The sequence below is a fragment of the Ammospiza caudacuta genome, chromosome 5, assembly GCF_027887145.1.
Source record: "Ammospiza caudacuta isolate bAmmCau1 chromosome 5, bAmmCau1.pri, whole genome shotgun sequence".
In the NCBI taxonomy this organism is placed as follows: Eukaryota; Metazoa; Chordata; class Aves; order Passeriformes; family Passerellidae; genus Ammospiza; species Ammospiza caudacuta.
This window is the reverse complement of record NC_080597.1, coordinates 42,462,289-42,488,833: the sequence shown is the minus strand read 5'-3', so window position 1 is coordinate 42,488,833 and position 26,545 is coordinate 42,462,289. Positions and strand designations below refer to the sequence as shown.

Here is a 26,545-nt window from a genome sequence, read left to right as displayed (position 1 = left end):
TGGACTTAGGAGTGTGTGTGTGTGTGTATCTCTAGTAAACAGAAAGAGGCTGTACATCTTTCTTTGTTGAAAAGTCTCCTTTGGTTAGTCCACTTGTCAGTTGTTTCACAAAGTCCTTGTTTTACTAACAAAATTGTGATTTGAAAGGTATTGGGACTTCTATTTTCTGCTTGTGTCAACATCTCTTACATTAATAATCAGCACATCTGTTCTCTGCCCTGCCTTTTTGATCTGAGAGTGAATAATGGTGGTTACATTTTAGATCCTTGTGGAGGCCATCTTTCTCTATGCTTTTTTGATACCTTTTCATAACTTCATTTCTTTCTCTGTTCTGCCCCATGATGACTTGAGAGTTCTTTTTCCTGCTGTAGTGTGCCTTGAGACAAAGACTTGGTGATCTGGGAGAGCCAGGGCTAAATTTGAATCGGTTTTTGGGCAATACTAGCTTCTCTTCCCTGTTAATTTCACCTTCCAGTTAATCAAGCTATGGTAAATGGTACAGTTATTTTTAAGGAAAATATGCTGAAATATGGCAGTTGATATCTCTGGTGGGGATAAAATGACGCAAACATTGAAAACATCTCACGGACTTTCTTCAGATTTCAATTTTCACTTGAGAATTCTGCAAATTTTTAAGCTTAAAAAGTGCATAGCTGAGGACTTCAGGCAACAGTGACTCTGCTATCTCATGAGAGAGAAAAAAAGAAAGTGTGTGTAAAGTAAAGAGGACCTTGCAGTTTCTGAATTCTGATTATAGGTGATGAGGTACCTTTTAGTAACAAGAGAAAGTTTATCCATTTCTTACTGTCAGCATTAACTCTGTTTCCCAAGATGAAATAGCACTGCTGAGTGACACTACATGCTCTAGAGCAGGTACTTTTGAATAGTTGCTTTAACAAAATTTCTAGTTTAGCAATATACCCAGAGCCATATACCAGAACAAAGAAGAAATAAACATTTTCAGTCCATAAATGTTTTTTAATCTGGTGCTGATATGGCAAAGTCCACCTACCAAGTACAAGTTGCCAAAAAAGAGCTCCCTTCTAGGGGGAAGAATCTCTCTGTGGAACACATGGGCAGACAGCATGGGTAAAACAGCTGGAGTCCTCCTACCTGTTATTAACAGATATTAACACAATGCACCTTTGGTTGTTTTGCATTCAGGAGTCTTGCTGAAGAGGTTGTGGGGGACAAAACCTTTGCTGTGCTCTGGTTACTGCACGGAGGGGCAACAATAACAAGGCTCCAGAGCAGCAGGGTCATTGATTCGTGTGACGCCCCAGCTGCAGAGCCAGGATCTAACATCAGATAAAATCATGCTCGGTCCTGCCCGTAGGTGGAAAGGCAGCCCAGTCATGTTTGGTTTTGTCACTGGGGCATTCAGAAAGTGCTAAGCAACCTCCCTCATAAATTGTTCAACTGCAAGAACTGTGTCTGTGTATCTCACGCACAGCAGATAGGAATATCAAAGTCCAAAGACACCAGCTTGCTCTCCTATCATCAAAAGTAATGAGAAAACAGGACAGGGAACATCTCTTGATAACTTAGGATATGAGACTGAGCTAATAATACGTGTGGCCATGTGCAGCCAGCTGTTGCATTCAGCTAGTTTGCCTCTCTTTTGGGAGGCTCAGGGCAAGTCACCGATGGTGCTTTCCAAGGGGAAGTGGTAAGTTTCCCCTGCCTGGCATGTTGGAACTGAGAAAACTGAGCAGGTATTTGAGGGAAACTGACATAGTTCTCCCAATTCAGACGTGCTGTTCAGTGCTACATGCTGTTAGGTAACCTCTGTATTCTAAGGATGTCGTGGAGAGGTTTTGGAAGATGAAAGAAATGAGGAGGAGCTGGGATGGCAGGTGACGGTGGCACGTCACAAAATTAATGTTACAATGAAAGAGAAGTTAGAAATCCTAAATTTTGCAAGTAAATTTGGGAGATAGGGTTCCTTTAACCCTGCAGTCAAGTTATAGTTTCAGCTGTTGCCTTCTGCTCACTTAAACGGAGCGAGATGGATTTCTACACCAGAGCATTTCTCGCTATCTCCGCACAACTCCGCTGTGCTGAAGCTCAGCTCCGGCAGTTCTCTGCCGTGCTGTCCCCACTCTCTCGAACCTGTTGCTCCCGGGGCCGTGAGCCGTGCCGTGCCTTGGTGCCGCGGCGGAGGCGCAGGCCGGCCCGGCAGGCGCAGGTGTGAGGGGAGGGCGCAGGAGCAGCCCCAGGGCGGGTGGGGACGGCGGCTCCGCTGGGACCTGCCCGAGCCGCTGCCGGCGTGAGGCGGCGGGGTCGCTCCCCGCGCTGCGCTGTCCCGCCGTCCCGCCCCGGCTGCTGAGGTGAGCGGGGACCGTGGGCGTCCGCCTGCCGGCGGCTCTCGTCACCCGGAGACGGGTCCCCATATCGTGCTTCCATCAGCCCGGCGGGGGCGTATAAAGGCAGCGGGCGCGGCGAGGCGGGCAGAGCGCGGCGCTGCCCCCGCCGCCGCCGGCCCCATGCAGCCCGCCATGATGATGTTCTCCAGCAAGTACTGGGCGCGCCGGGGCTTCTCGCTGGACTCGGCCCTGCCGGAGGAGCGCCCCGCCGCCGGCAGCCTCGCCGTAAGTGCCGGGGCCGGGACGGGCGGGTCGGGTTCCGCCGGGGGCCGGGTTCCGCCGGGGGCCGGGTTCCGCCGGGGCCGCTGCTGGGCGGGCAGCCGTGCGTGCCCCTCGCTTCACGGACCGGTCAGCGGTCCCTGGGCAGCAGCAGGGGCCCGTGAAACTAACTCTGCTGTCGAATCGGGCCCCGTTCTAAACGTTGCCTTAAAAGTGTCATAAGTAACAGAAAAAGTTTCATGACCGATAGAAACCTTACTGCAGAAATGAACCGTATTGCTACTGGAATAATAGAAAAAAGCATCGGGTCCAGGTCAGATGGTTTTAAATGCTTGGATTTTTGAAAGCCCTTGTACACATCAGCAGGGACTGCCTTTTCAGGGCTCTCGTAGGGCTCACAGCACGGTCTGTGAAGCGTTTTTGGCAAGACACCAATGCCGTGCACCCACTCTGCGCTGGTGCCGGTGGATTTGCTGCTGTGCTCCCGCTTCTGCCGGCGGGCAGGGCTGCAGGGACACGTGGGGACATCGTGCCAGGGCACTGCGTGAGGTGGAATCGCCGTGTAGGAGATAGAAATGGTTCCCTGCAAGGTGATGACATGGGTGCAACAGGTGCTTGGGTGGTTTCAAGCATGGGACAAACTTTTGTGTGCTAACAGGTAAACGGATATGTGATTAAATAAAGCAACCTGCTCTGAATACATGAAATATTTAGGATTATAAAGACTGTGACTCCAATAAAATTTTGCAACAGATGAAGATTTTTATCACTTGGGTAAAACCAGCAGAGTACAGGGGTTTGTACCAGTTTAAAATTGGCCGACTCTCCATAGTAAAATGTGAAATATCCCTATTTCTACATGCTCAGTTTCTATTAAAAACATTGAAGTAAAGGAAATAAATTTGTTTTACTGTATTTATGTTTGAGTTACTTTCTTCACTGAGTTCTACTGTAAATGACTTCTTTTCCTGAGGACTTCCACTTGCTCCAGATAATTAATTTTAATTAGGAAAGTTGTCTGTTAGGCATTGTTTAATTATGAAGTGTACTAAAAGTGTACTAATGAACGTGGCTAATAAAATTCAAGTTCATCCTCTTCTACTGGGCTCATAGCAAATAGGTGTTCATTTTAGTTTTCAAATTCTTGAGAGGGTCTTTCAGTCATCACTTTGGGTAATGCTCTCTTGAGAGTATCAGGGAACCTGTGATGGGCTTGGAAAGTGCTGAGTGCCTTTGTTTTCCAGAGGAACTGACAGTATTGAGATTCTGGAAAAACCACAGATGCTGTAAAAGCAGCACCTTTGTCACTTCATCTGGAGGTTGTGTGCTTGATGTATGTGAAAAGGACTTATCCAAATCCTAGATATTACTGAAGTTAAAACAAAAGTGACCTTCCCCATAACTATCCCTGGGCACGCTTCCTACGATATCAGGTAGGAGCAGACTCATATAAGTTCAATTGCCAGAAAATAAACATGTGTGAAGCCATTCATATATCATTCTGCAGAAAAATTGGCTTTCCAGATTGTTTCCTTGCGTTCTATTAAATGGTGAGAAAAGACCACAGGGACTTAGCATGTCCTGTACCTGTTGTAAATGTGGCTGATTTCACCTGTGCCATGTAAAGAGTGTTAAAGATCTGTTTAAAAAGCTGAAATTTCTGGTTATTTTCTGTAAGCTGCTTTAGAATTTACTGAAGTACAATTTAATCCATTTGAAACATTGAAATAGTATATGTTTTTAATGTATATCTGCATATTTTTTATGGATTATAACAAAGCAGTTAGCATCTCACTGGAGACTTAATTTCTTCAGGAGTAACAGCCTAAGTATTGGAAAATGCAGGGTGCTTTTTGAAAATCATGGTCAATGTTATAAAAATTGTCTATAAAGGCTGTACTGTTGGAATTTCAACAAGATTTAAGCTGATAAAATAACATTTTTTGGAAAATGATGACTAAAATTTCGCTTAAAACAGTCTTGGACTCACAAATTCTAAGAATGTAAGAGTGGCCAAGGATTTTGCAATTTTCTGTGTTTTTTGAGCTCCTCAGCTAACTCATCTTTTTCACAATGAGAGCAATCAGGCATTGGAATAATCTCCTGAAAGAAGGAGTGGATTCCTCAGCACTGGACAGTTATAAGATGTGGCATGACAAGGGTCATCTTGACCAGACCATGCTTTTGCCAAGAAAAGTTGGACCAGCTGATCCTTGAGGTCCCTTCCAACTTGGTAGTCTGTTGCAGTCTAAGCATTTCTGTTATCATTTGTATAATCAGCAGAGGTTTTGTTTTCTAGGATGAATTGCATTACATGATAACGTTAATTGTACTATGATGGAGAATGTGAAATTTTGGCTTTAAATATAACAATGGTCAATACAAAAGTACAGACCAGGGCACATCTTCATAAATTGACTGGTACAGGTTAGGAAGGATAGCATCCCTGTGATTTTGCAGCAATATTCAGGTTTCAATAACTGATCTGCAGGCTTTGCCAGTAATTCAGACTGTCCTCATTTGCTTCACATGTACTTCTAATGATAGCATTGCCCAAATAATGCCATCATATATGTATCCCATTTATGCTTTTTCTTAGGCTTTTAAAATTTTTTTGTATGGCCTCTTATACAATCTTCTCTAGCAGCTGCCTTTAACCTGATTCTGATTTCAAGTAAACACACAACCTTTTCTTTCAAATGAAGCCAGGATGAGTTCTGTTCAGCTATTTTTAAACAAAAATTTCTCTTGTGGGAAATTTCTCTTGCCTATTTTCATCTGAGATGACCTTGTTTTTTATCTGTTTGTAGCTAAACAGATCGAGTTCTGGGAAAAATGAGGAGAAGAAAGGGAATAAGGGAAATGGGAAAGGTGAATCTGCATCTGAAGGTGGAAAGACAGCTGTGGTGTTTTCCTTGAAGAATGAAGTTGGTGGATTGGTGAAAGCTCTCAGACTCTTCCAGGTAATGCTCACAGATCATTTATGCTGGCTGGACTGAGGACAGCTACTGAGGTCAGGCTCTTTGTTGATATCAATCTAATGGACCGTGGCAGGAGGAATAGAGCGCAGCTACACTTGCTCTGCAGAACTAAATAAAAGTAACTTAAAATTTTATGGATCATTGAACAAAGCATTTTGGGCTTGTGAAAGATTTGACAGTGATGCTGATTTTCACATGGTTCACTTTATGTTTCTGACGTGGTTCTCAACACTGTAAATTAGATTTGAAGTTGTCTGTGCAGGCCACAATGAAAGGAGAAACTCTCAGAGAGCACTTTGGAATCTAATACAATCAGGTGATGCTGGTGGCAGCCTTGGTTGGTCTTGAAATTAGAGAGACCTTTAAGTGTTTGCAGGGTCAGGGTTTTATGTGTTTAACTGGGATGCAAAGTGTGAGGTATTGGTTCCCACATACATCTCCATGCAATCAGTGCTTGTCAGTCAGACTCCTGGTCAGAATGCTTGGAGATGTGTCTGAGCATGATAAAAGTTGTAAGTTGTTCAGTCTGTGCAGTGATGAGAACGTTAGGAGGTGGCTTGGAGCCTGCCTCTCAGGCCAAACCATCAGAGGCATGTAAGTGTGGGACCACTGGGTGCTACCACCCTCACTCACAGCAGCTGCCTCTGGGAGCAGGTTCCCAAGGCTGCTGTAGGTTACACATGTAGATTCTCCAGCCAAGAAAAAGACGAGAGTTTGACCCACAGGAGGGAGCCTGCCAGGAAGCAGGGTGTTTGACAAAAAGAGGGGAAACCTAAGTGAGTCAACAGAAGTTGCAATAGGAGCTGTGTTTTCATGCAGCTGTTCTCTAAGGGTTAAGTGTCCAGGTGCAGCTCTGGCTAAAATGCTGGTATGGGTTCATAGCTGAAATTCTGGATTTAAACATCTGCTTAAACCCCTTCCTGGGAATAAGCATAGAATGCACTCTGGAAGATGTGGCAGGGATCTCCACCCCCATCCATGTAGTCACTGAATGATTTCAGTATTGCAGGAGGGAGTGCAGGGTTTTGTTCTCAACTTAACTTAGGGAAAACAAAATTGAATTTGTTATGTTGCTACGCTGCATACACATTTATGGAGCATGCTAGTGAAAGAGCTATGTCTGTATATCCAGAAGTGTAAAAACAGACACTGCTTGTTGGCTCTGCCAGAGGACACCTCCACCTGCAATGGACATTTATGTAAAATACAGCAGGCAATTGGAAATACAGACATGAATTTCTTCCCATTTGGAAGTCAACAAATGTTTTATTGGCTTCACTGAGTAAGTGCAAGAATAATTGTGAAAAGTAACGGATAGTTTCTGTCTAGCAAGGAAAAGGAAAAATCAGAGTCCATAGGAGGTCACTAATGTTAAGAACAGCCATCTAATCCAACCTCCTGTTTTGAAGCAAGGCTGTCGCTCTAGATCAGGTCAGCCATGGCACATCATGGTTATCTGTCTCTGTCTGATACCCTTGGCAGACCAGTAGTTGCGGTGGGAAAGAGACCCCATAGGAAAATTTTCATGCTAGAAGTATTTACACTGTGATGTTTGTTGCATGATTTGTGTTTGATAGGGACATTGAAATAGAGAATAAATTGAGTTAGATTTTAATTATATTGCTGTTAACAATTGCTGTTATTGATAATTGCATAGTAGATAGGTGAGGATTGATATGTGTCTATTCTCATAAATATATTTTCTTCCTCATGTAGTTAGGTACATCAAGTAGTATGTTTAATAACATCTGTTTAAAGAAGCACATTCAATTGTATTTAACATTATTATTATGCAAATTTCTAATTAAAATTGCATTAGAATTTAATATTTATAGCAAAGATAAATATAAATTTGCATTAAATTAAAAAAAGTGTTATACTGTCCTCTATAAGAGATTGTTTTTGTAGACAAAATGAAATCGTTACTTGGTTTTCTTCATTAAAAATAATAATTTTATTTTTACTTTCCATGTAAGTTTTTTTTTTTTTGTCATCAATATTTAGTATGTGTCACTAACTAATCCTGTAAATAGAAAAAGGGAGTACTTTCAATAATAAGGCCTTTTAATAACTGGAAAAACTTTCCTGAGGAATGTGCCAGTATTGCTCTTCTATGTATGTCTGTATTTCATTTGCTGTTTCATCTTTCCACAGGAAAAACATGTGAGTATGGTTCATATTGAATCACGAAAATCAAAGAGAAGGAATTCAGAGGTGGAAATTTTTGTGGACTGTGACTGCAGTAAGAAAGAATTTAATGAACTGATCCAGTTGCTCAAGTTTCAAACTAATATAGTATCTCTCAATCCACCAGAAAACATCTGGACTGATGAAGAAGGCAAGGCTGTTTGTGTACCACTTGGTTTAGATGCTGACAGATGTTTTGCACAGGTATCTCCATGATCTTACACTCCAGTGCATTCAATTTGCATTCTGTCTCCTGCAGATCTCGATTGTGTCCCTTGGTTCCCCAGGAAGATCTCTGAGTTAGACAAATGCTCTCAGAGAGTTCTGATGTATGGATCTGAGCTGGATGCTGATCACCCTGTAAGTGTAATACAAAATTGTCCTGCAGATGATTTGTTGGGTTATTTGCCAGTCCAGTAAAAAGCCTATTGACTGCTGATTGTTTTCAGAAGATGAGGACTGGTTTCTCTTTGGTAGTTTCAGTGAATTTATTTTCCTTTTCTGTAGAAAGATGCACAAAATTCAGGTCCTCCACTAAACTTATTCATTGTTTAGCAAATATATCCTTGTACAGCTTGCATTAAAAAAACAAAAGATGTAATTTGTTGATAGAAAGATTTCAAACTTTAGAATTTAGATCTATATGACCTTCAGTTCTGCCAGAAGTAGCTCTTGGGTAAGAATTGCTATTGTCAATCGAGAAGAAAGAATTATGAAGGAATTATTTGGCACTCAGGTGGTAATTACAAGATTAAACAGAGAAACATGTTCCTGTTTTTGGTGAATGCAGCAAATGGGAAGGTGTCTCTCATTGTTTCTCAAAATCTCCTGACTTTGGTGGCAGGAGACAAGCCTGCATGCACAAATGGTATCTGTAGTAGTGTCAAATGCTCAATGAAAAAGACAGAAAAAAGGGGTTTGTCATTGTTTTATTTCTTTTCACTAATGGCTATAAATGTTTAACCTCAGAGTCTTTAGATGGCAGATGATTGCAAGCATTTGTGTTAAAATACTTTCCCTTTCTAAAAATCCAAGTTTCTACCTCAGAATGACTTGACTGAAAGATACTGGTGGTAGACAGTTATATTAATTCCTAAAATAGGCTGGATTAAACTGGTACTGTCAGAAATTTCCAGCTGAAAGGAAGTAGGCAGCGAACTAAGATATCTGACCATAAGACTGTCTTGTAATAGAACCAGATTAAACTCTAGCTGTAGATGTTAGTTTCCTTTGTTTTTTGTTGCACACATTTTGTGCTGTGGTGGGAGCTCAGGCACAGATCCTCACCCCTGTGCACACAAGCCAAATGGAAACCATCACAAAGATCCATGGCAGCCCCACTGCCATGATGTCACCTGTCCACACACCAGCCACAATCATCATCATCATCATCATCATCATCATCATCATCACCTTGCTGGTTCTCAGCCTCCTCTATCACATGGTAGCCCTTCCCATACTGAGGGCCCATAGTCAGGGAGCACATTCCTGAATCCTGGTTTCTGCCGTGTACCTTTTGATGACAAACTGGGATTTAATTCACATTTTCTCCAAAAGGAAAAGACTGTTGATTATCTTCAACCATTTACCATAATTCGGTTCAAACAGAGGTTGTAGAGACAGCTCATTCCAGCTTTGAGTTTATGGCTCTGACAGGCCATTACATGCTGTTTTATGTTCTGAGCTGGTACCTTTATTAAATACTTGAGCGCTCTGCTGAAAATTTGCCTACCGTTTTACAGAAAACAAAAAAAGACATTTGCATTATATGAATATATATTTTACACTTGGGAGGACTCTTACAAACACAATTTACACACCATTCGTTACCCTATGCAGCATGCTAGGTGTTGGAAATGGGGTAAGACCCTTAAATCTGTGACTGGCCTTTGAAAGGCCACTCCAGTTTCCTGCCCTGTTCCTTAGCAGCAGCATGTATGTGCCAGCGGACCAAAGAGAATTATCCTGTTACAGAACCTGTAAGGATAGCACCAATTCAACAGCTTAGCCTTAACCCACTCCATAATTGTTAATGATTTCAATCTCAGTTTCATTACACTTGACAGGTTTTTAAGTCCCCTGTGCTGTCTTCCATCACTTCCCAGGTCTCTTGAATGGTCTTCAGCTGAGTAACAACATTTGCCTCAATAGGTATTAAGGAGACAAAGAGGCTCCCCCAGATTACAGCAACTTTTTGCAAGTCAAATAAGCTTTTCTGTGCAGGAGTGGAGGTTTGAAGGCTTTCTGTAGTCCTGTGAAATCCTCCCATACTCTGTCCCAGCAGCACAGCTTTGGTTATGGGACAGTAAAATGTCTCCTGAGTTTTATGGAAGCTCATACAAGTATTTCAAATCAAGCAATGTTATCTTTTAATTTGTTTCGGTGTTTTGCATGTCTATGTGAGCACTAAGGAAGAAAGACATTTTAATTTTCAGCATTTTAATTTTCAGGGGGAATCTTAAATGCACTTTCTGGGCTACTAACTGGGTAACATAGATAACTCTAATTCTTTTTTGTCTTCAAGGGGTTGGCAGTTCTACTTTGAAAATAGTTTACTCTTCTTGTAGTTGAAACCTGAAGTATCTTTATATTTTATGGATATAGAAGAGATCTTGTTCCAATTTTGAGTAGCTCAAAGAGCTGTAACTGGTCAGCATGTATGTGTTATACAACTCTTTTTGCTCTTAATATGGAAAAGGTGTGAACCTACTGTAGTCCATGAGGTAGAGCCCCTCCCTTTGTAACTCAAACTGGTGCTGGGGGCTGATGGTTCAGTTCCCAATGTGTTGGTTAAGATGGCAACTGCTGAAAAAAGAATCTTCAAAATGAGTTGCATATGATCTTTAGATGCTCGATTCTAGTGAAGAAAGATTATAGAGTGCATGTAGATTATTGTGCTATCCACCTGTGTGTAGATCTCAGTTCAGGTCATAGAAAACATGAGTGAAATAAAATGACAGGAAAAAAGTTTTGCTTTTCAACATCTTGAATGAATGAATGACTGTACTTATGCACAAAACTCTCTTGAAAGAACTCCTGTGGAACTCTGTTGAAGAAAAAAAAAGAAAAAAAAGAAAAAAAGAAAAAAAAGAAAAATCCTTATTTTCTCTTGCAGTCCAGTAGACAGTGTAAATCAAAATACAATGCAATTAAGTACTAAAGAAACATTTCAATGATTTATTTTATAATTCTTACAGCTAATTTTATGTTCTTATTGTAAATTACTCTCTTCTTCCTTGCTTAAGGGATTTAAAGACAATGTCTATCGACAGAGAAGAAAGTACTTTGTGGATGTTGCCATGAGCTATAAATAGTAAGTACTGGCATAATTCTTCCCTATGCTGCTGACTAGTTAGAATTCATGCTCTACTTAATTCTGTAGGATGAAGTTTAACAGTAGACAAACTCATCCTTTAAACTTTGACTAGTTTAGTGTAGGCTATAAATTATGAACCTGATGCTTGGAATCCCCTTTTATTTTTGTTACAGCTACAGGCAAATGAAGCATTTGAAAAGGAAGCACTCTCTCTTTTAGCATTTTATTCCCAGCAGCTTAAACTTTGGAAAATATTTTACGGATATTTGCATGCCTTACTGACAAGCTGATGCACTGCTAAATCACACATATCTAGCATCCCTACATAGTTGGAAGAGCTCACTAAACCCCAAAATAATTATTTTATTTTGATGCATGTGCTATATTGGGCTGAGGCCAATTGCATGAGGTTCAACAGACCAGGTGCCAGGTCCTGCACTTTGGTCTCAACAACCTGCAGTGCTGCAGGCTGGGAGAAAATTGACTGAAAGCTGCTCAGTGGAAAAGGATCTGGAGGTGCTGGTCAGCAGCATCTGACCATGAGCCAGCAGTGTATCCAGGGGGCCAAGAAGGCCAATGACATCCTGGCCTTTATCAGAAATGCTGTGTTCAGCAGGACCAGGGCAGGGATTCTCCCCGTGTACTCAGCACTGGTGCAGCCACACCTTCAGTGCTGTGTCCAGTTTTTGGCCCCTCACTGTAAAAAGGACACTGAGGTGCTGGAGTGTATCCAGAGAATGGCAATAGAGATGGTGAAGGGGCTGGAACTCAGGTCTGATGAGGAGTGGCTGAGGGAGCTCAAGGAAGACCTTATTACTCTACAAGTGCCTGTAAGAAGGTTGTGTGAGGTGGGGGCTGGCCTCTTCTCTCAGATAATAAGTGACAGGATGAGAAGAAATGGCATCAAGCTGCACAGGGGTTTAGACTGGTTATTAGGAAACTTTTTTATTGAAAGGGTGGTTAGGCATTGGAGTAGGCTGCCCAGGGAAGTAGTGGGATTACTACCCCTGGAAGTGTTCAAAAGGTGTTTGGATGTGGCATTTTGGGACAAGGTTTAGTGGTGAACATAGTAGCATTGGGTTAACAGTTACACTTGGCAATCTTAGAGGTCTTTTCCAACCTTAGAATTTTGTCATTCTATGATTCTACTGGATGCTGCAAAATGCCATTTATCGGTTTTGCCAATATAGCTCTAAATTTCTTTGAATTTAGTCAGTGCATTTCTGTGTAGTTAAGAGAAGCTGGTGGCTTGTCTGCACAAGTACACTGCAAGTGTTTTCTCATTCTGTTTTTTTCCCCCCATTTCAAGTCAGTATTTTCAATCTGCTACAGTCTCTGGAAGTTAGGAAACTTGCTGTTCTACCTACAAACACCTACTGTGTTGCAATTTTCTTGTCACAGAAGCACTCAACTAGTTCTAATCCTACTTTAGGTTTTATTTGCAACAGGTTTAAACCCTCATTCTCAAGGGAAAGAACATATTAATTTCATGCTCTTTTCCATTTTCTTTTCTACACTTCTTTAGGTTTTTCATTTTTTCTCCTTTGAGATTTCTACCTACGTGGTTTAAGAATATGAAACGTGCAATTTTTTTCCCCACTTATAGGAGGCACATCCTGTCAGGAATCAAGTCAAAACTGAATTTCTGAAGGTTTTTCAGTATAGGGCTATTATACAGCCTGCAGGAGGCTGGGAGGACAGAAGGATTAAGTCTGCTTTTGACCATATAATTCTGATTATATTTTTCCTCTACTGTTGTCCCAAGGCAGTCATTAAGCTATGACCAGTCTTACACACGTGTAGGTGCCAGTGTTCTTTCCCCTTTCTGCCCACAGTGGTATTTGTTTAGCTGGGTGCTCACAGCATGCATCCAGCACACTGAGCTGCTGCCTGCTGGGGCAGGTGTTTATTAGTAGAGAAGCTCTCTAGGCTGCCCAGGTAAGCCCTGAGTCTAGCCAGCTTTCAAATAAATTGAGATAGCTTTTTTGTTAGAATGTTTGTTTAAAGCTGATTGATTTATTATCTTTCTTTTAGTCTAATGCTTGCAGTGAAGTCAGTGCTTCTTGTCATTTACTGCAGTGTGAAATGTCAAGTGGATACCTGTGGGTGAGGGCAGGCTGTGTGTGCTCTTAGGCTCTTTCAGTAAGTGGGATAGCTCTCCATTTATCCATGATGGTGGCAGTACTGCTGTGCATTTCACAGCTGCTAACTTGCTGGTAAGATCTTCCTTCCTTCTCCCTCTCAGCTGCCTAAGTGCTGGAAAGGTGATGCAGCTGGCTTACTAAGCAGTAGTTGGTCTTTTGCTTCAAAGTGTGGCCTTTTTTTCCTGAAACCAGAAGAGAAACACCTTTTTGCAAAACAACAGAAAGTAATCCTGCATATTTCCAGAAAATTAAACAAATCAAGGAAAGGAAAACCTTTTCCTTCTTTAGATTTTGAAGGCTTAAAAAAATTTTTGCAGGCATGTTACAAAAATGACACAGTCCAAACCAGAGGTTATTTGAGGACCAGATCTTATACTTCAGCAAAACTTGTCAAATATACTCCTTCATTCCACTCATCTTTTCAAACCTTTAAAAGATTGGAAACTTGTCCTATTATTATAAGAAGAAAGAGAAGAAGAGGCTTCAAATACTCTTAGACAGGCACCAGAAAAACTGGGAGACCAGTGCTTAGGGCAGTTATCTAACATGTGTCAAAATCTCATTCATACTTCAGGTCTCCTGCACTGGTTATCCTCACCCCCAGGGATGTGCTGTGTCTACTGGTCTGTACAGTCAGTCTGTCTCTGGGTATCCATGGAGAGACAGCCCAGGGACACAGCCTCAGTATCTTGTTGCAGCACAGCCCAAACCATGCTGAGGAAAGGCAAATCAGCTCAGGGAAAGCTGTGCTGCTACAGCTGGGCTGTTTCTGCTACCCACACTGGAGAGCTGAGAGTTACTATAGGTGTCTTGACACTACATCAAAGTCTTGTGACACTCTCTTCTGGTGTCTAATGACTATTTACTTATTTCCACAAAAAGAACAGCTCTTTTACAAGGGCTGGCCTCCTTGTGGATAAACATCTCTCAGTGTCTTCCAGGCAAGTGGCTTTCCTAATCACTTACTGAGGCTCGATATGTTTCTGCTTTTCATTTTCCATTGTAAAAAAACCAACAACCCACTTTTGTTTCTTTAAAAAACCCCAGAGATCTGGCTGCAAGGAATTGGCTCCATAAAAAGTTGAGTTGAAAATCCCAGATCAGCATTTCCTTTATGAATTTCTACTGTTCTATAGTGGTAGATACTTTGCTTTGCTTGAACATGAAGGGGTGTCTGTAATGAAGAGAGAGAGAGAAAAGCATTACCAAGTGAACTTGAAGGAGCAGGTGTTTGCTGGAGCTGGCTGTTAAGGCAAAAGACATGTTAATAGAGCACAGCAGTGAAGATCAGCTGTGTGAAATAAATGGACCAAAAAAGCCATAAAAAAACATATTCCTCCCTCCTTCACTTAGCTTCTATCCTAAAGAGAGTGAAAATGCGTTAATCTTGCTAATTAGTCCTTTGAGACTGATTAGGGTTTGAAAAAGTGTTGCGAAAATTAAATCTGTAGGAAACATACGATGTTTAAGAGGGAATTAATAATATGAGTTGATAGCTCATGACCGTGGCAAAATGGAAAGACCCTATTTTAATAAGGAGAAATAAAAATTCAGGTTAGGTTAGCTTGTAGAGTCATCTTAACTACAAGGAAACTGGCTATGCAGATTGGCCATTTCCATGATTTATTGAAATGTATGAGTGCGAGGTGGGTCTTGCATGTTGAAATAAGAAGGTAAGAAACATCAAGTTTGGAGAGGTGAGGGAAAAATGCATAGATCCTCCCACAAGTCTGGCTGTCTTGATTCTCTCTATAAAGAAAGCAGTATCATGATCAGCTGGAAATAAGATCAGCTCTCCCAGGCATGAAACCTATTAAGGAATTAATGTTCAGTGAGCCTTACTTCAGTACTAGTGAATTAATTGGAACAATAACTAAGTTATAAACCTTTTAGTGAGCAGTGAGTAAGCTTCAGATCCTTGATTGTGTTTATGCCTTTCTAGTGACAGGCTAGATAGAAACATGAGCTTTTCAACTGGTAAAACATATCTTCCTGCTTGATGTGCCAGTGCTGACCCATACTGGTAGTATCCACAGTAGAGATCAGGCCTAAGGAGAAGGGATGAGGCTGGGTATTCTGGTAGAAGCAAATGGATGGAGTAGCAACCTGCTGGTATCTGTTGTGTACAGTACAATTCAGAATAGCTGTGCTATGTTTTCCATGCACTGGCAGGCAGCTTAAGGCTGATGAACTGTTAAGGGGGAAGACAGACACTAGACCTGAAGGACTCTCTCCCACTGCAGGATGGGCACAGACCCAGTGCAGCTCCTGTGGATGAGAAATACTTCACTAAAAGTGTTGCAATTCTTGTCATGTCTGCAAAAGTGGCTGACAGGGAACTAGTGCATGTATTGGATATTCAGCAGTCCCTACCAAGTACGAGCACCTCATACAAAGTTGCCTTTGACTGACAGATAACTGCCATGGATCAAAATCCTTTGATATCATGAAAGGCAAGGGGATTAAATGGTAAGTTTTCAATAAAGATGAGGGGACAACTACAATGAATGTAGGGCAGATGATCCTCTCTTGTGCAGGTAGGGACTGCATAGCAGCCATCAAATGTGACATGAGGGCTTATTCCTTGTTACCTCGTACAGTGGAGACAGGATTATGAATTGCGCAGCAGCTGCCAGCAAGAGGCCAGCACTGTGGTTCTCCTGCTGCAATGGAGCTGCCCGTGCCTGATGTGCCTGTTCAGCTGCTGTCTGTGGTGATGAGGGAGCTGTCTGTGGTACTGGGGGAGCTGTCTGTGGTACTGAGAGAGCTGTCTGTGGTGCTGGGGGAGCTGTCTGTGGTACTGGGAAAGCTGTCTGTGGTGCTGGGAAAGCTGTCTGTGGTGCTGAGAGAGCTGTCTGTGGTGCTGAGAGAGCTGTCTCTGGTGCTGGGGGAGCTGTCTGTGGTGCTGGGGGAGCTGTCTGTGGTGCTGAGGGAGCTGTCTGTGGTACTGGGGGAGCTGCAGCACTGGGCAGGGAGTGCCCACATTGCCAGCCCTGTGGCAGGAGAGTGAGAGATAAGGACTGATGGAGCGGAGGCAGATGCTGTGAATCCCTCTGCCAATCTGTATGTTGTTACAGTGCCAGAGAAGATGCCTGAGGAGAAGGCAGACTGCGAAGATTACACATTCTAGATTGTGAATATTAATTCCAGAGGAGCACTAAAACATTTCAAGGGGCAATTAATGACATGAGGTGATGGCCCATGGCATGTCATGGGAAATTCCTTACAGCTAAATACAAGGCAGTGCAAGTTGGAAGGATCTCTTAGCAATGTTCACACTATCAGTCAGTTTTGAATTAATTGTAGCTACTCAAGGCAAATCTTGGCTGTCAGATTTGCAGGTATCCTGGAAGGCTCCTGCTTTCCAATGTCTGTACATCTGTGTAAGCAAGAAGAAGCAGAAGAACAAGGCAGAATCAAAACAAAAGGAGAGATGTATTTAAAGTTTTCCTCTAGGCTGAGCTGCTGGCTCTGAGATGAGCTTTCTCCTAATATAATCCTGCATGAATTCAGGGTTCTAAACATATCTGGATATGTAAGCAACTGTCTAAGCAATAAATACGCATTTTTAAAATTGGATCCGTACATTTCTAAGCATCTATGTAATTGCCTAATCTTGACCCAGCATTTGATGCCGTGTGAATATTATGTATTTTAAAGAATGGATAGAAAATGCAGTCTGTGGAAGGTCTTACTCAATCTACATGTTAGACTGAATCAGGATCTACAGCATTCCACTTGCAAAGGTACCAGTGGCAGTAAGTGGAGAAATATTAGTCTGGTATAGGAGCATGGTATATAAGAAATCCATGTTTCTACTATGACACGTAAAAAGATTAAGAAGCAATGAGATTGCTTAGAGAGAAACTATTCTTAAGGAAATGATAGAATGCGTATATTGTAACATGAAGAAATAATTCAATGGAAGAAGCGCCAAGATGTCAATTAAAAATAGTTCAAATAGTTTTAATAGTGTCATTTGCCTTTATTTAAATAATACTTTTTGTGGAAATATTGATATTTACAATCTGCCTACAGTCTGCTTGTATTCGGATGTATTTTGTACTTTTTTTTCCAATAGTGGTCAACCCATTCCAAGAGTGGAGTACACAGCTGAAGAAGTTAAAACTTGGGGAGTGGTATTTAGGGAACTCAGTAAACTCTATCCCACCCATGCTTGTCGTGAATATTTAAAAAACTTTCCTCTGCTGAGCAAGTACTGTGGATACAGAGAAGATAATGTGCCTCAATTGGAAGATGTTTCTATTTTTCTTAAAGGTAAGATTCATATTTGGTTTATCAATTGATATGGTTTCATGAAAACACTTTTTTGTTAGTATGGAGTACAAAGCACATTGAGTGAAAAGACTCAGAGCACCGTCAGTGGCCTTCAGTTTAGACTGAAGTATCATTCTGGTTTTGGTGTTCTCTGTGGAAGTGTTTTTGGAGTCAAGACAGTTTTATGTAGATATTTGCAAGTATGAAACGGAGAGAAATTAATCAGCTGCACATGTGAAAGCATGATGTTATCTTGTACAGGGCAAAACCCCTTCGGTTTGGTGGAAAGAAAACCTGAGTTAGTGACAGATGGGGGCTTCTCATAACTGCACTGGGCATCTCCCAAATATCCAGGCAGGAAAAAGGGGGAGCCAAATGCCAAGATAACTGAATTTAAAGAGGAGGGCAGGTTTGACACACTGTTGTGTAGCCTGATGAATATGAAGCTTTCCTGAGTGCTCGAGACCTCATGAAGCTAATCCTTTTATTTGTATGTGAAAAAGATGTGTTGGACACAGTAGGTGATGTGGTGCTTCTCTTTCATTTTTTAAGGATCAGTGTATTATATGTTTAAGTTCAAAAATAAATTCTTATTTTTAATTTGTAAATTGGAATGTAAATGTAAATTTGTAATGGAAATGCTGCCCATATGGGCAATGTGGTAGACATGGAGATGTTTTTAGCTCTGGAGGAAAAGCCACCAAAGAGTTAATTTAAGAGTTTAATTTCTCCTCAAAGGTCCCTTCAGCTACATATATTTGTTTCTTAAACTTTTTACTCAGGAACTAAAATATTATAAAGGCAGGTGTTTGAAAAAAAAAAATAAACCAACTTATGTGCTAGTTAGAGAATAATTAGCCAAGCATTTTATCCAAGTATATATATATGGACAAGCTAAAGGAAGTAAAGAATTTATAACGAGAAGCTTACTTTCCTCAGCCTGCACTTCATCCATAATTCTTGTCTGTGAAAACCTGCATTTGCTAATAGGTGACTCATCATTCTTTAAATTTGATTGTGTCCTTCTGGGTCTCTCATGTATTGTGTTACAGTCGCTAAGGAATGATACCAAATTGTACAGATTTTTTCTCCCTAGCTAGAAATTCAAAATCTCACACTTGTTTCAGAAATATGTTTTCAGACTACATAAAACAGGTAGTAGTACCTGTTGCAGAAAAATTTGAAACATTGTCCTGTAAAAACTTTGAAAGAATAAAGAATTAATTTTTGAGAGAAACATACATTTTGAAGTCACTGAATCTGAAACTGTTTCACTCTGGGACTAATCTGAAAAAAGAACACTGTTAAATATTTCAATGAGGATCTTAAATATAAAAATCAGTATTTTATTGACACAAACATACTTGTTTTAATCCTATTCTATTCTGTTAGTTTTTAAACATATTTTGCATATTTTCCAATATGGAAACTTCTCTCCCATTTGGTACCAGACAAAAATTTTTGTTCTTAAAATTTTAAGGACATCACTTATGGTACCTCAGCATTTTTTTCTAGACAAAGATATTCAGACCAACTTTGAAATACCTCAAGCTGTTTTCATTATACATATGCTAGCAATGCAAAATACTTCTTGCATGTAATAATTGAAAATTATGTCTGGTGATCATCAAGATTCTTTGTGTCACGCTTCTGGTAGAATAATTAACAACAGATCTGTCACCAGAAAGTGATACAAAGATCAATGTAATGTGGCCTTTTATTATCTCTCTCCCTTCAGAGAGGTCTGGCTTCACAGTGAGACCAGTTGCTGGATACCTGTCTCCCCGTGACTTTTTAGCTGGCTTAGCCTACCGTGTGTTTCACTGCACGCAGTACATCCGGCACGGCTCTGATCCCCTCTACACACCGGAACCGTAAGTGCTGCCTTTGCTCTAGCACTGAAAAAACATACTCACCACTTTCTGAAAGGAACCAACTCAATCTGGCAAGATTGAAAAGAGGAACCTTTTTACAAAATGTGAAATTCTTCTTACACTGTTGATGACAAAATCCTGCACATCGGCGAACCAGAATTTAATTCAAAGACTTTTTTGTTGACTTTTTACAAGGGTCTTAAATAACTGGATTATTTATACAGTGGGTCAGAAATACTATTTCAATTAAATTTCAGTGGAAAATGGAGTTTTCACCTAAAAATTTTAAAAAAGTGTCTACAATTTTATTTTCTGCTGGGACAGCTAGAAAGAAGTAGTGAAAAAACCCAAAACCCTGAATATTTTGAAAAAAATCTGCTTTCAGAATTTTAATTTGATCTTCTGTCTTCCCATTTTTATTTATTTGGAGCAGGTTGCACAGCTGAACTTCATTTCTCTCCTATAACACAACACAAGCAAGACATGGAGCACTATTCTCTTACCAAGAGAGAATATTAGATATGTTACAGGGAAATTATGTCAGAAATAAGAAACACTTTAATTATAACTTTTATGGAACAGCATTGCAGCTTTTCCAAAACACAACATTGCAAGTTAGTATGAAATATTTTGGTATATGGTCTTTTGATTAAAAGTGGGGAAAAAGAAGATCAAAGAGATTGTAGCTCTTGTCTTGTGTTATATATGTTGTCCTGTGCAGTAATAGCAGAACAGTACCTGTCATTTAGATAATGTGGAGGTAGTTTTACCAAAGGTATCTTCTGATCCTGTAACCATAGGAGTGACATTTTTTGCAGTGAATCATTCATCAGGCAGTTAGCATGAGATTGTAGCTGTGGTTTATTCCGCTTGGACTACTTGTTTGATTTTTTCCAAATTTACACAAAGGATTAATACATATATATTCAGCTCCAGTACTGTAAACATTTGGACTTGTGCCTAAGTTTGATTTCATGAATTGACTGCCAAAACCATGGAGTAATATTTTTGGACATAAAAGGTTTAATGGCGCTGCATACTAAGCTGTATCTAAAAACGTGGTAGCTTTATTCTGGCAGGAGTCACCAGATGGTGCTGTTAGACACTTCTCTACTTTTCTCCTCAGCATCTGAACGTGGCAAAGAACTTGCCGTGCAGAAATGCTCTGTGGCTAGCTTTGTGTGCGCGTTTCTTTTGGAAAGGAGCTGGTGATCCCTGAAGGAATTCAGTCACTTCTATAATCTCTGTAATTAGAACTTAAATCTCTTAAATTTGTAGGAAAATTGATAGAATGGAAAATTTTGAAAGGAGGGCTTGGATGGAAGGAAGGGCTGAACTTCTTCAGGTCTATTTAAAAACATCTGTAGATATTAAAAAAAAAATGATGCAAGGGAAGTACCAGGCTTTGCATCGATGATTTCCTCTCTGTGGGAAGCCAGTGTTTCAGGCTGCAGCATGTACCAGTGTTCAACAAAAAAATGATGATGTTTATTAACTTAGTACAAACTAGAAGAACATTTTCATCTACTGATAAGAGATTTAGGTACATAACTCCAACAGGATAAAGGCAATAACATCTTCCAGGAAGCAATTACTTGTATCTGTGCTTTTTGTGATGTTCTCTGGTTCATTGATTTGTGTATTTGAGAGCCCTGCAATTTTCAGGATGCTGCTTATGCTCAGAATTATGCAGTAGATCACAGCTGATCCTTAGTAGTAATGGCAGCTGCTTCTTGGGTAGCTTTTCTGATCATACTGTCTGGGAAGTCGCTGATTAATAATAACAGTTGAATTAGAATGAAGATTTTTATTCCTTATTTGGGCTGAACTTAAAAATACAGGTTATAGTCTCAACCTACTGGTTCACATTAGTTGAGTAACGTGTACTGACTACCAGGAACTCCATAGGAAAATTTTGACAATGCCTTTTAAAATCTGTTTAGGTTTCTTTACATAACATAGAACACACAGTGTTACCAGAAGTGTAGAGTGAAAGCGTAGTGCTTTTTTAAATCAATGCCAAAATTAAATTGACTTGACTGGGGACAGCTCTTCATCTTCTGCAGTAACTGCAATGCCCTGAGATCTTCTGGTTGATATATGGGGCCATAATGAGCTTTGCTGCCGGTCCTGGCTGGTGAATGCTGCATTTCAATGATATAAACCAGGTAAAAAGGCTCCCTTTGACTTCAGTGGGCTTTCCGTCAGATTTAACACCCGGGCTACAGAGCTAGATACAAATTAGAGAGTTCATTTGGTTTGATCTGTATCACTACCATGTGCATTTTAAAACATATTTCTTCCTGATTTTAATTATGTTTCTACTACATTCACAGAGCTATGTAGATTTCTTCTGCTGTACTAACTAATTTACTTCAAGAAAAATCTTTTGCTGTGAAAAGTGCATTACAAATATCTTATTTTCTCTGAGCAACGTGTGTGAATAAATTAAAGGAACTTAATTATTTTCAGAATAAGACAAAATAAAAGAATCAGCTTTGGTAGTTAAGCAAAGAATTATATTGTTTAGACTATCTATAAAGGACCAGACTGGCAGGGAAGTCTAAAAGACTCCAATGACAATCCCAAGTACTGGTTCATGTTTCTGCCTGAGAGATTTTGTGGTTTTGGGGTTTTTTTGTTCATATTCTTTTTGCTTTAAGCTCCCCTCTTTGTAACTACACATTCAAAATACTACTTTGCATAGCTTTAATGGAAGAATCTACAAACTAAAGGCATGAGAGAAATATCTTCTGCCTCCTCATTCTTTTCCCCTTGCCAAGAGAGACAAGTTAATGGAATTAGGCTTTGTCTGTTCTCATTTTGTCTGCAAGAGTGGACATAACAAAGGCCATGTGTCCCAATGCAGAACTGGGAATAAGTCATCTTTGCTTATTTCTTTCTGGGGCTTGTGGCTTCAGCACAGGAAAATAGAGAGGCAGGCACTAGCTCAGGTGTCACTAGCAGTGATGCTGCTGTAGAAACCTGCCTGCAGATGAGTGTGCTTACCTGGAGCCAGGAACTTGGAGCCAGCTTCATTGTTTGCTTCTGCTTGAACTACTGATACAAAGCTAAGTATAGCTGAACTGGTGGAGTGTAGCACAGATGCTCAGCAATTACTGTCAGCCTGCTTGGTGGAAGTAAGAATTGGTGCGCTGGGCTTCCACAGAATGGGCTTTGTGACCTGTTTTTATGTTGGAAGTTGATGGTAGGAGAAATCAGGTCCCTCCAGTGAATTGCTTGGTGCTGTGAAGTGGTGTGTCTGTCAGACTGCAAACTACATTTCCCAACTGTCCTTTGCATTGTTAGTGACCTAAATCTTGTAGGAGAATACAGAAAAAATTGTTGTGATTGGAATGGAATTAATTAAAGAATTAATTAATTAGCTTTGATGATTATCCAGTCAAGTGATGCAAACCACCAACTTCTATTTACTACTATTATTGGTTCAGACTTCTTGGTGACAATACTGAGTAAGAAGACTTTAAATTATATAGAGGGTTGTTTTTCTGTTCATGATTTATCCGAAATGTCATATTCTGTGACTTTTCAAACAAAAATAGTTTATAAAAGACAAATTGGATGATTTTGGGTAGAAGGCAGAAAACTCGATGTTTTCTCCCTGCCTTTAAAGCATTTGTTTACAGCTTAGGATAAAAACAAAACAAAACAAAAACCAGAGGTATGTCTTGAAAGAGACAAAAGCAAAGGAAATGTCAGATTGGATTTTTAAAGTGAACTTTACTACCAAGTCCATTATTTCCTGTGAACAAATGCAGCAAAACTTTCAAAATTGTTTGAAAGCTTTTGTAGATGATGCATGTGCACTTCCGTTAGCAGTTTTTGGTACACTTATGTCTGCACTTTGTCATGACTAACAATGCACTTACAGATGTGAACAGCTGTTCTTTTTGAAATGATTTGGATTCTCTGCTTTTTCTGAAATCTGCTTGCTGAAAAGTAGACTGCATAACAAAAGTACCCGGTAATTGCAGTAGGATTTCATGACTAAGTGAGAAATTAGGCACACAGAACCCTCTGTAAATACTGCCCCATATTTCTGGGGACAAGTGGAAAAATGTTTGATGTGGAGTGCTACCCAATTACAGAAAGGAATGGACAAGAGGAAGAGGGAATGTGCTGGATTTTGATTTATGTAGACAGAAAAGCTGAAAACTGTACTTGTGGGACAGCTGGCTTTCCTGTGGGCAGTTCAGTCTTCATGTCACCAAGTCTGAAAGATTGTAGTGATCAGGCTCTTCCACTCAATCTGGAAATGATGAGCAAAGCATGGAACAGCTGGGGTTAAATGGTGTATAATCTACCCTGTAAAAACCATGTTTCATTGTAAGGTAGGAGTCAGACCCCTGTAAAATGCCTTATGTTAAATTAATTATGGAATTATTATGGTATTAATTTCTGTAATGACTCTCTTTTCATTTCCATTTCCTTAGGGATACATGCCATGAACTCTTGGGACATGTGCCTCTACTTGCTGATCCCAAATTTGCACAGTTTTCACAAGAGATAGGACTTGCTTCACTGGGAGCATCTGATGAAGATGTTCAGAAGTTAGCCACTGTGAGTCAAAATCTTTTTGTGCCATGGTCTCTCATCTCTCCTCCTTTTTAGCCGATGAACTGATTTGCATTGTCATATTAGAGCTGACTACATTTTCAGGTTCCAGATGACTGTGGTTTGACAATCACAGAGCTTTAGGTGTTTTTAAAAAGACCAAAGCTGATCACACTAAGTAATCTGTTTCAATTTTTATTTTCCATAATCACCAATTTTCAGGGCTAGCTGAGATGAAATTTTTCTGCTTTAAGGTGCTGGAAATGAGTAAGAAAGGTAAACTTGGAAAAAAAACAAACCGTAAAACATTTTGATGTGTGCTCTGATCTCTAGACTGTTAGCTCCTCCACAGGTGGCCACTTTAGCTCTTGGCACTGATATTTCTGTACTCACTGTTCAGTTTTGCAGCTCTTAATTGTATTCCAGTGTGTGATGGATTTTAAGATGACATTGCATCCTTGCCTGCTGCTCCCCTTGGAGAATATGTAGTTACTGAGCCAAGGTTGTGCAGCAGTAGATCTAGATCAAGACCAAGCGCCTCAGCCAGCAGCTGGGAGATGGATTCTCTCTTGCATCAAGTGAGCCACAAGCCAGCAGGCAGTGTGGGCTGTCTGTGTGTTAAAGCTGTTAGGTGCTGCTGAGACTGGAGCCTTCATGACCTTTGGGAGAGGAACCCTGTCAAGCTGTGATGACTCTCTGCCCCTGAGCACCTGTCAGCCTTGCTCTATTGCCATATTCCAGTAACTGGGATGTAACTCTTTGCATCCTGACATGGATTAGTGACCACTGGTCTTTACCACTTGCTTTGTTCAGTTGTTTTGACTTACTGTATATTTCCTTTGGTGGTTCCTGTTAAAATGAATGTGGCAAATAATTTAAAGAATGATATTGGATTTAAAAACTCCTTATTTATAATGCTCCACATTTAAACATTTTATCTTCTGAAAAATTCTGTGAGATCGAGCAGGAGAATTGGTTACTTTAAAATCTTGCAGCATACTGCTGCTCTTCTATACAAGTACAGTGGGGATTTAAAGGCTTGGAAAGAATTGTTGGATATGGAGTCAAATTAGGTTCAATTAAACTGCAGAAGTTTTGGTGCACAGTCTTAGAAGAGGCTTGCACTCCTATCTGCTAAAAAAGGTGTTTGTACCCCTTTGTTTGATTTGAATCCTGTTTGATTTGAATCTTCTTGGTCCTTCCAGAAGAAGCCACTAAATTTAATCAAACTGTGTTCAGTCCTTAGTTAGACAGGCTCTGTGTCTTGATCATGGCCAGCTCCTCTCATACAATTCCGTGTGTGTTCCTTGTTTTTCTAATGGATGTCTGTGGAGAAGACACTGTTGTTTGTATGGAGGAATCATGAAAGCTGAGTGCGTATTTCCACATGTACTTGGGTGGGACTCAGTAGGAAACTGACCCACCTTGCCATGCAGTCTCAGGAGAAGCTACCTAACTGGCTGTCCCTGTAAGTATTTTGAGGAAAGTGGTATGCCCAAATATTTCAGCCCAAAATAACCTCGGATGACATGGGCCTGTTGCAGTGGAAAATGTTGGTACTGGCCTGTTTGGGTAGAGATATTAATATAAAGTGGCCTCTGAATATTATATAAATGCTTGTACTCCTCCCCCTCACAGAAGTTCCCAGTTATGACTGACTTGTCATCTGAACAATGAGCTGCTCCTGAATCATAAAGCAAAAAATAAAAGAAGACAGCTGAATCACTTTCCCTTATCACACTGAGAATCTGATATCTGAGTGAAAGCTGATTTCTCCCCCCATGCTGGAAATAGCTCTTTCAGGTGGAAGAAACATTTAGAAAGAGTCTGGCAATGTTTTTCTTTGTAGGAGCACAATGAGGTGCTGTGCTCCCCTGGGGCAGATGCTTGACAAATGTGGAGATGTTACTTGCCCTAAAATGTGCAATGTAAACAGCCAACTTGAGTGCAAGTAGAAAGAATACCTCTCAGTGGTGAGGGTGAGGAGGCCAAGAAATTCATTCAGCTGGGCACCAAATGTCACCTGAGGTGCCATTGACTAACTTTTGCAGCATTCAGTCCCATTTCCATCCTAGATAAAAACCAGACGCAGCAAGCTGAGAAATGCCAGCCAAGACTCTTAACACAGAAAAGCATTGCAGGTTCCAGAGAGGTGACTTCAAAGTAAATAGAGAAAGGAATGGAGAGAGAGTATGCATATTAATGAGCTTGAATCAATATGCCCAAAGCAAGCTTGCCATTAGCCTGACCTGTTTCAAAAGATAGTGACATTAAGTGCTGAGCCATTACAGGGAGGACAATTGCATTAGGAAGAGAGGAAAACACCTCTTAGGAATTCAGACCAGAAAGAGAAGAATTATTACAGGTGATTTCATAATCTTTTGCTCCATTCTGCTCTCAAAAAGACACCGTGTATCAGCTTTGATAGATCTGCTCTTTGTGCCCTGCCATGAGCTGCAAAGGAAATGCCTGATATTTTTGTCCCTGCAGGGCTGACACACTGGATGTAGAGCAAGCTGGAGCCTAGTGCCTGGGCAGACTAGAAGTGTTTTGTAAATTGCAATTAGTCATGTCTGTGCAGCCCCATGGAGGGTAGGAATTAAAT

At 40.6% G+C, this 26,545-nt stretch overlaps 1 protein-coding gene across 1 annotated transcript in view; it reads left to right on the top strand.

Moving 5' to 3' along the window:
• The first annotated feature begins 2,486 nt into the window (after positions 1-2,486).
• The window catches only part of TPH2 (tryptophan hydroxylase 2), a 49,786-nt gene continuing 25,727 nt past the window's right edge, over positions 2,487-26,545 (top strand). Inside the window, exons 1-8 of the mRNA XM_058805426.1 lie at positions 2,487-2,591; positions 5,396-5,548; positions 7,721-7,904; positions 8,013-8,113; positions 10,999-11,066; positions 17,295-17,491; positions 19,230-19,365; positions 23,820-23,946. Of these exons, the coding sequence (XP_058661409.1) occupies positions 2,487-2,591; positions 5,396-5,548; positions 7,721-7,904; positions 8,013-8,113; positions 10,999-11,066; positions 17,295-17,491; positions 19,230-19,365; positions 23,820-23,946 (1,071 nt within the window). The remainder of the gene's footprint in view (positions 2,592-5,395; positions 5,549-7,720; positions 7,905-8,012; positions 8,114-10,998; positions 11,067-17,294; positions 17,492-19,229; positions 19,366-23,819; positions 23,947-26,545) is intronic.